The sequence below is a fragment of the Montipora capricornis genome, chromosome 6 (assembly GCF_036669925.1).
Source record: "Montipora capricornis isolate CH-2021 chromosome 6, ASM3666992v2, whole genome shotgun sequence".
NCBI classification, from domain to species: domain Eukaryota; kingdom Metazoa; phylum Cnidaria; class Anthozoa; order Scleractinia; family Acroporidae; genus Montipora; species Montipora capricornis.
In genome coordinates this window covers 49,815,911-49,825,910 of record NC_090888.1, presented here as the reverse complement: position 1 = coordinate 49,825,910, position 10,000 = coordinate 49,815,911, and the positions used below count along the sequence as shown (strand labels likewise).

Sequence of the window (10,000 nt, the reverse complement as noted above, 5' to 3'; positions counted from 1 at the left end):
CTTGACCTCATACCCAAAATTTCTCGCATCGATAGATGTCCCCAAATTTCTTACCCATGGTGCTACGCTATCATTTGATTTAATTGTTTAACCACTTCTTTCGGTGCGGGTAGCAAAGAACATATGTAAACAAATTTTGGAATAAGTAAAGGTTTGGTTATTGTAATTTTACCATACAGTGGAATCCCGAATTTACAATCTTCGATTTAACAGTATTCCCGATTTAACGATCAGCATTCTATGTCCCGTCGAAAGTTACAGTAAATTGTATGGACCACAATACCGCGGGATTTAACGATATTCAATAGACCTTTTTCGATATATTAAAATTCAGCTTGAAAAAGAAGTTTAGAGGACAAAGACAAAGGAAAGTGGATGATATGTAAATATTTTTCACATTCATTCCAACGTGTTTCTATTGTTTTTGTCCTCACTGCCTCACTATCAAGCTGAATATTTGATATTTCGAAAATGGCCTATTCAACGATATTCCTGGTTTTACGATGGAAACCTGGCGACCCAAGCATAAAATTTCTACCGTTACAACGAAGTTACCAAAATTTTAGTTGCTTTGCCGTCATATCCTTAATAAAATTGGGAGTTCGTTTACTACGATATCCCAATTTAACGATATAATTTTGCTGTCCCCTTGCGATATCCTAAAACCGGGGCTCCACTGTATATAGATAAATTTCTCTCCGACCAAATATTTGTAAGTTTTTTTAATGCTATCCAGTCTTTCGATTTTTTTTTTCCCCTTAAATTGAAGCAGATGTCGATCATACGTAAAGTAAACTCGCAATGCTTTAACCATTTGATGCCAAATGGCCATTATTGTTCCTGGATGATACAATCCACATACCTTAAGTTTTTTCATATTTAATTTGAAGACCAGAGATGTATTCAAAACTGTTTGGCAGGTTAAATAATATGTTTGCAGAGTAAGTGTCTGAAAGTGTCTGTAACAATAAAGATATAGGGAGAGAGAGGGTATCCTTGGAGAGCCCCGCGTTAAAGCGAAGAGAAGTTTGACGCAACAACTTCGTTTATGGTGCAACTTTAAAAGTTCTTTTAGAACGTTTAGTTGAAAGAGCGGCAAAACACTGCAACATTGTAGCATGGTGCAGAATTGATGGTCGCAATGTTTGATCAAAAGCAAATTCCGATCTTTTGGTATGCTTAGCCCACTTATATTAGGAATGAAGAAATGTTCTCAGCGACATTCTAATCTCTATAGTTACCTTTATAAAGTTCACGGTAGAATCTTTCCCGTTTTAATTAATATGCACGTTGGGTCTGTTTCGATTGTATCGTTTATGTTTAAAACATATTTTGCTAAATTTTATTCATATATTCTTAACCTTTTTGCAGTACGTGTGTAGATTTGGCAAACCCTTGCCCTGTCCTTGCATTTCTATCTTTTGACGAATGTTGCAAGTTCACTGTTTTTAAACCAACGTTTAAACGAGCTCGTAAACTTACTGTCTTTACCAAAAAGGTTATTGTCTCTATTTCATGCAAGTGAAATTTACCCATGTCTTTGGAGAGGAGTTAATCTCCACTGGCCAGTTCTTGAGAGCACTGACTGTATACTGCTCAGTTGAATATTTTAGGTTCTCTCTTGCTCAAAGCTAAGCTAGTTATAACTTGTCTTAACAGTTAAAGGTGCGTGTGGCCCATTTTTTCGTATATTGTGTCTTTAAGGTCATGATTTGTAGAGCGAGCTTAATTGTCGGTCCTCTTTTGACAGATTGTTCTTCAAGGCACGTGGCTTCAACATATTCATGTGGCAGTTAAACTCATGAAGCAAGGTACCATGTCTGAAGATGACTTTATTGATGAGGCAAAACGTATGACGTAAGTAGAAACGCTTCACGGCTCATCAGTAACCGTGCTGGTGAATGCTCAAGGGCTGCTATTGGTGTGTTTGGTACTCTAATAGGGCCAGGTGAACATCTCTCCATTACTACCCTACGCACAGCTTGCAAAGCGAGGCAACTATGACAAATTGGAGTGTGACTGTGCTGGGTGCCTGAAGGACAGCGGTAACCAGCTTTTATTCAATATAAAGACAAAATAAAACCAAAAAATACAAGGAATCATAAAAGTCTCGTTAGAATTAAATATGACAAACAACAAAAATAGACAAACGAGAAAATGTTATAGATTACGACAAAAATATACTAAAACTGATACAAGAAATCGTAAAAGATTAATACAATCATTACCAAATATGACAAACAACGAAAATTATTTTTGATGAAAACACTGGACGGCAAACCGACAAAAGCCATTGCAAGAAGCCTAGGGGTAAAAAATGAACTACGACACAACGAAAAAAAAATGCACAGAAAACAGAGAAACAATACACTGGAATAATACGTCGTCCACTACAAAAAAACAGTGGTAAAGAAGCCCACTGGAATATTTTGTACTCGATCGAAATGTGAAGCATCAAGTAACTCCGAGGATTAGAGTTTTAATACACTCTATAGAATCAAAGTTCGGCTACAAGACAAACGGCTGTCCGGAAGACGTGGAAACTTCAAAAAACAAATTAATTGGATTTATAGTAAAGGTACAAATTTGCATATACTCAACAAAATTGCTGAAATTATCGTGAACAAAAGACTTATATTATACCACAAAGAGAGATCATTCATTGACATGATAAATATGCTTTGAGCCGTAATGAAAACGCTTTCCAACTACGCGTTGTAACGTTGGAGAGAATTTATTTCTTCTTATGCTGCATGAGTTGCTTTATCGTTCCCACTGTTCTCTCACTCTGTCCATTTGACTTGACTCTGAGGGTTTCTGCTCCGAAATGGTATATTATTTGTGATCACTGTGCCGGGTATGCCATGCCTTGCGAAGCAGGTTTTCAGGTGTAACACGATGCACGTTACAGTCTTTACCGTTAGTTTGGACGCTTCTGGATATTTGGAGTAATTATCCACGACTAGGGGGTGATCTTTTCCTTTGAATGTGAAAATGTCCATTCCTAGTTTCGACCGCGGGTGCTCAGGAGTTTCCCAGGGGTTTGCAGGCTTGAATTTAGCGCAAGTGGTACATCTTGATATGGTTTCTTCTATGTCTTGTCCCATCCCAGGTCGGTACATTATGGAGCTAGCGAGGGTTTTGCATTTTTCTATGCACACCTGACTCATGCAGTTTGGGTAGCATACCACGCATGCTGGTGAGTATAACGAGCTTCTCGCCTCTAAATACTAGGCCTTCTACCGCGTGGAGCTCATCCCGGGTACGCTAATACTGCGTTGTACTGATGGACACGTCTCGCTTCCAGGTTGGCCATCTCTTGTTAATTGAGCCCCTGTATCATTTGCATACCTTTTTCTGCCGCTGCTGTTTGCTTTAGAAGAGTCAGCTTGTTTTCGAAAACTGGTAATCCCGCAACAAAACTGAAAATTCTTGGTTCCTTTTCTTCAACTTGGTTGTTATCACTAGGGGGTGAGGACGGGTGTGCGCGCGACAGCATGTCACCAATGCATACCTTTGTGCCTGGGACATAATTCAAGTTAAGATTCTGAGGAGCATGAGCTGAATTGTGGGTGAGGCATTTTGTAGCGGCCTTCGAATAATCGTTTCAAGGGGCTTGTGGTCGTTTTTGACTTCAACTTCTCTTCCATAAGAGTACTAGTAAAAGTGTTCAGCATCAAACGTTACTGCTAATAGCTCTTTCTCGATTTGGAACCAACACTGTTCAGTCTCGGTCAAGGCCCGTGAGACATACGCCCCTAGTCCATAGTCCTGGAGGAGGCATGCTTTCAGTTCAGTAGATGAAGCGTCGGCTTGTATGGTTACTCTCTTGCCAGGATCATAGAAGCGAAGGACTGACTGTCTGGTGAGAGCCTAGTCATGCTCTGGCAGCCACTGGAATTCTACTTCTTTCTTTAATAATTGCCTGATGGGACACATAAGGGTGGACACATCGGGAATGAAATCTTGAAATGAGGCAAGAGTTCCCAAGAGCCTGCGAACTTCTTCTTTGCTGGAAGGCTGGGGCAGCTCCACGATGACTTTGACTTTAGCAGGATCAGGTCGAATCCCATCTTCGCTTACAATGGTTCCAAAGTAAAACAGGGCTGTTGCTTAAATTGGATCTTCTTTGGATTGAACTAGGCATAGGCGCAGGCTGCCATCTTTCTTTTCTACAAGACAAGACTGTTAACCCAATCAGTTGGTTTTTTAACCTTGGCAATGATCCCATCTCGCTCCATTTGAACAAGCTTTGCCTTCAGACAGAGCAGAGCATGAGGGATTCTGCGGGGTACGTGTATGACAAGTTCTATGTCATCGATGGCGATGTGTTAGGGATCAAAACTGCCAAGACCTGCAAACACAGTACATCCTTAAACTCTTCTAGGAAATTGTCTTCTGTGACAATTTCATTGACATTAAGGTTAGCCGATCGGCCTTGGTTACTGAAGTGGTTTGGGCGTCCACATCTTAGGCGCGACTTTCCCCAAGCTGGGCATTCGTTTCGCAAGTGAGTGGTTCCCCATCTCCTGCAAGATCGTCCGCTGCCACGGCCTGGCTCTCAAGACCAGGGCTGCTTGCCGCCTCTTGGAACTTGGGCTTGATCGTAAGGGCTGTGACGAGCACGTCTACCTCTTGGCGGGAATTTGAGTCGAGAACACAATTTTGTCTCTGATCATGTTGTCTAGTTCCACGAATTCGCACGGCAGAGCAAGTGTTCGTAGCTGAGTGAGAAATTCGTCGAAAGTTTTTCCCGCGGTTCTCGAGCAATCCTAGAACTGATATCTGGAGAATGCAATCCTCTTCTGGCCAGCAAAGCCCGACGCTTTCGAATTTCGCCGTCACATGGTCGAACTTGTCCTTATCTTCGCCTTCGGTCCGAACCAAGTGATTGAATTTCTCTAAGGCTTCGGGCCTAATCGCATATACAACATGGCGATTTTGGTTGGATCGGGTTTCTTTGCCATTTCCTTTGCGTCGATATTTAACGCGGAACGCTGGATCTATAGTCTCCAACTTTCGGAGGAATTTTCTTGTAGAGATAGGTGCTCGGGGGACTTGAAATCTTACTCCATTCGGGTTTCTTTATCCCTCTATTTGACAACATGTGACAAACACCAAAGACACGTGTTTTGCTAGGCTTCCATGTTTATTACAACAACCAGGCGTGGCCTGTTTACTTATGTAAGCTGGCCAGGTTACATATGCAACATAATCTCTGTTGTTTGTTACTTAAACCATGTATGCTCGACAGACACTTTTATCGCCTTTATCGCGAAGCTTTGAGTTCTGTTGTTTCAAAGGTACTAAAAGTAATTCCTGGGTTAACGTTAAGTTGCATGGCGAGTGGGGGCGACTAATTGACTAATAACTACACAAAGTTAACTGAACTGCCGTGACACAGCCTCTTGAAACAGTAAAATACAAGGTCGACATTAATCTAAAGTAACAAGGTCCTGCCTAAGAAAATGATCAGTCAATTTGGGGGTAGGACTTCGCTTCTAGTTGTGAGCTCCTGGCGTTACAGTATGATGGTGAGGATCTCCAATATTAACTAAAACGCTTGCCTCTTCATTTCTTACAACAGACAGTTTCGTCATCCTCATATTATTCAGCTATATGGAGTTTGCATTGAAAAGCCAATGTATATCGTCTCAGAGTTAATGAGTAAGGGTAAGTTCTTCTTGAGTCTTCGACTAACTTTTTCAATCTTTGGATTTCCCCTCTAAGCCGAGTTTTATTAACAAGCCATTCGTTTGAGGGTAGGTGCTAAGGACACGAGGGTCCTGGCATATGTCATTCTTAAATATCAGGGGCGGATCTAGGGGGAACGTGAAGGGGGGGGGGGGGGGGGTACGCACCCCCTCCCCCTTCCTGAGATGACCTGTGGCTTTCTAATACAACTGGTATTCTGCAAAAAAGAAAAAGTCACCAGTCAGCTACCCCATTCTTTAGTGGTGCACTCCCTCTTAAAAAAAACCTGGATCCGGCCTTGAGTATAGTGCATAGTTCAACTTCTTTGCTGCCTCAAGAAATAACTGATCTTCCTCTTGGCAATTGAGGTGAACTTGGAAGCCATATGTTTTTGTATTGCATGTTCTCAGTATTAAGTTTCCTATTAGGTTTCTCTTTTATTATATTATGGTTGATCTTAAATTCGTATACCCATTTCATTAAATAACTGTCACATCCACTTTCGGATTGTTGCTAACAGAACAATGGCAATTTTTACACTACAGTATTTTTGAAATAAGATCCGTTTTCATCAGTTGTCTTCCAAAAAACCGATACTGAACTGAGCCACTGTCTCGTGTTTTCATTGATTAAATGACTTCTTTGAATTTTGTACAGAGAGACAAAAATGGCGTGCAGTCCCTCGTATTGGCATTACTGCTGAGAGAATTCAAACACATTTTAACATAATTTTTCTAGGACGACTCACCGACTATTTGAGGCGAAAAAAGTTGCGTACTTTGCAGATGACAGAGATGATTCGACAACTTTCTTCAGCTATGATGTACTTGGAAAGTAGAAACTTCATTCACAGAGATCTGGTAAGCTGAGAAAGCGCAACCAAAATCCAGGGTTGCAACAACTTTCAGCCAGAGCCTAGATAAGTTTTACTAAAAATTGGTGTGTCTGGCTTCATAAGTTGGTCTTCAACAAAAATGACGAAGGTCTTTGATTTCATTAGGCGACAAGAAATTGCCTCGTGGGAGATCACAATGTTGTCAAACTTGCTGATTTTGGATTGACAAGGTAAGCAAGGCTCAGTCCTTTAACCAGGAACAATTGTGAGGAAGCTGTAGCTTCATCTTAAGCAATTGGCATTACCGATTACTATGTATTTTCTAAGGGAAACACTATTTCATTTAAGGAAGCAAGACCGGCCATGTGATGGGGTGCACACTGCTCTAGCACTGCGCTTTCAAACCAACCAACACATTGCAAAAAGGGTCTAACGCGCGAAACGTAGCTTACTGATGTTGTTTACTTTACGGCGATGATCTCTTGCCTAGAAAATCGTCTTATATCGATTCTTCCCATATACGGCTTTCATTTCGCCTCCATTCTAGCACATATTTCACGATCATTTTCTATTAGAAAATCCGACTGTTTGCAAAGTTACAAGTTCAATAATTAATTTCAGTCGAATAAGAGCAGAAATAATGAAATTTTCGTGAAAAATTGGCGTTACATTTTTTTCCGTCCAAATTTGGTAGGCCGGATGTTTTTTAAATAAGCCAATCACTGGCCAGTTTTTATTAAAATCCATCGAAATGATGTCATTCTGTGATGTGGTAAAATCACTGTGTGGCGTGAACAAAGATGACGTCTACGAAGTAGAGAGAAAAAAAAAAGAGAATTTTAATCGAAGTCACGGGGGAAAATACATTGAGAGAGAGATTATTTAAAGGCTAGCGAAGACATCTGGATGGTTATTATGAAAATTGTAAAGGATAGACGTTAGCGTCCTTTTGTTGGGGCGTCTGGAAAAAATAGAATCCGGAACCGGAGCCGGAACCAGAATAACAACCAGAAAGGTTGATGAAATCCAGTTGTTTTACTTCAGCTAAAAAAGTTGCAAGTTATATTAAACACTTTAAAGTGCAAATCATTGAATTTTATGGATATTGTTGTGACTACAAAGTTCTTACCACTGGCGTCACTCCTTTATTTAACGGCTTAAGTTACAAGAATGATTGATATTGAGACTCCCGCATGTCTCCTGGTGGCATGGGAGCGAAGTTGTTACTGAAGCCATGGAAGAAAGGAGTCAAGGAAGGAAAAGTTAAAGAAAAAAGAAATTCATCTTATTTATTGGAATAAAATGTTAAGGTAAACAACTAAGAACCTCGCCTTCCAGATCTCGCCGCAATGGAGATCAAGAAAAAACACGGGAAAGATGAGCACTAAACTGTGTTTCAGGCGCTCGCAGGGGAAGGAGAAACGGGGGTGGGGGGGGGGGGGGGGGTGGTGGACGAGGAGGGCGCGCGTGAAAGAAGGGGAGGAAGCTTTGTTTACGCTCACATTCTACCCGTAAAAATCGTGATTGGCTAGCTAGAATTAAATTAATTAATGTCAATCATCAACCTATTTTGGTTGAAGTCAACGTCACTCTGTTTTCGAGCTCTCGCGTAAACAATCTCAAACTCACCGCCAACGTTGTCTTTTTGATCTAATTCAAAGCATTTGGATAGAAATAAGTCGAGATTATCGCAACAGTTTTTAAGTTTCCTTACGCATACGTTGCAAACAAGTTGTGAAGAATTTTCGAATCTTTTTTAAATGGCTTTCAGCCACATTTCTCAGTCGTGCCCATACAATACCAAACGGTTTCTTTTTCAGCGATGGTCTGAACAAATTCACACAACATTTTGTTTAGATATATTCCACCAGTAAAGTCCTTTCACAATTTTGACACATGTCGTTGAAAGATTCCTCCTTTTTCGGCCGACAGTGTTTTGGTTTCGCACTGCTCTCTGCCGTGAGACTTTTTTTGTTTTGTTTTGGAAATAATGGCGCGGTAAACAACATTCCTGTGTAGCGCAATTTTCCTGTGAACGTTTTTTATTTGATGCTATTGGACAGCTAGAGATCTCGCTGCTGTCTTATGTATGCATATAATATTAATTAGGGGGCTCTTTCACGCGCGCCCTCCTTGTTTTCCCTTTCCTTTCTCCTTTCCCGTTGAACACCTGCCACACAGGCTAGTGCTCATCTTTCCCGTGTTTCTTTGTTATCTCCAATGCGGTGAGATCTGGAAGGCGAGGTTAGTAGTTGTTTACCTTAACATTTTATTCCAATAAATAAGGTGAATTCCTTTTGCCTTTCACTTTTCTCTTCTGGACTTCTTTCATCCATGGCCTCAGTAACTACTTCGCTCCCACGTCACCAAGGGACAAGGAGGAGTCTCAATGTCAATCAACCTCGTAACTTGAGCAGTTCAAAACAGGAGTGATACCAGTGGTACGAACTTTGTAGTCCCAACAATATCGATCAGTAAAAATCAATTTTGCAGTTTAAAGTGTGTAATAAACATTCAACTTTTTTAGCTGAAGTAAAACAACTGGATATCATCGACCTTTCCGGTTCTTAATTCCGGTTCCGGTTCCGGTTCCGGTTACCGATTCTGATCCAGTTCCAGATTTCTAATTCTTGCTTCTCTAGACGCCCCTTTTGCTGAATAAACATCATTTAGTATTCCACGTGGCTTATCTACACCTTCGATCGTCTCTCAAAATTGCCTCCAGAACCTACTTTTTGCGTAGAGTAAGCTTTTAGAATGATGTTCTTGTCTTCTGAGAGGATTCACACCGCGTCGCGTAACGGAATGCTTTATCTTGCCCGAGTCTGCCGAAATTCCTTTGACCTTTCGTCACGTGGCTAAAAAAAATCATAAAATATGTGCAGATGGGTGGATTTCTTTGAAATTTGAAAAGGTCATTGCCAAAGAATGGATAAAGGATATTTGCTACTAGTAAAAATTCCTGTATTTTGCACGAGAGTGCGACGAATAGGTAATATGCGACTTTTCTTTCGTGGCGTACGTGATGTTCACGTTGTCTTTGTTATGCAAATTTTGACAGAAAATATTAAACTAGACGCTCCACGAAGCGTGCACTGGGTTGCCTGTTGTACGCGTTACACAAAAACAGAACGGACTGAATTCGTATAGAGGGTTTTCGCTCATGTGACCCGCAGCCATATTTGCATACTAAAACAAAAGGAAGAACTTTCATAAGAATAGAGTTTAATTCCCAAAAGAATATTTCGTTCCTCCAACAGGGCCGTGTTCTTTGTTTTCACTCCTCCAATATGGCCGCCGTGACGCCACGTGAAAATACTCTATTGCACTGCAGCGTTCCCGTTAATTTTCTCAAGCGGGGGGTAATTAAGACCATTTGAGGGGTCGCCCAGATGTCGTGCCAGCAGAAGCTCTTTGGCTCACACGTTCACACGTTTAATTATTCTGTAATGTCCTGTCCCATTTTGAGGT

At 40.9% G+C, this 10,000-nt stretch overlaps 1 protein-coding gene across 1 annotated transcript in view; it reads left to right on the top strand.

The window, feature by feature from the left end:
- Nucleotides 1–10,000, top strand: part of LOC138054068 (tyrosine-protein kinase BTK-like) — a 164,773-nt gene that overhangs the window by 147,793 nt on the left and 6,980 nt on the right. Inside the window, exons 14-17 of the mRNA XM_068900578.1 lie at nucleotides 1,751–1,857; nucleotides 5,588–5,673; nucleotides 6,433–6,554; nucleotides 6,695–6,759. Coding sequence (XP_068756679.1) covers nucleotides 1,751–1,857; nucleotides 5,588–5,673; nucleotides 6,433–6,554; nucleotides 6,695–6,759 — 380 coding nt within the window. The remainder of the gene's footprint in view (nucleotides 1–1,750; nucleotides 1,858–5,587; nucleotides 5,674–6,432; nucleotides 6,555–6,694; nucleotides 6,760–10,000) is intronic.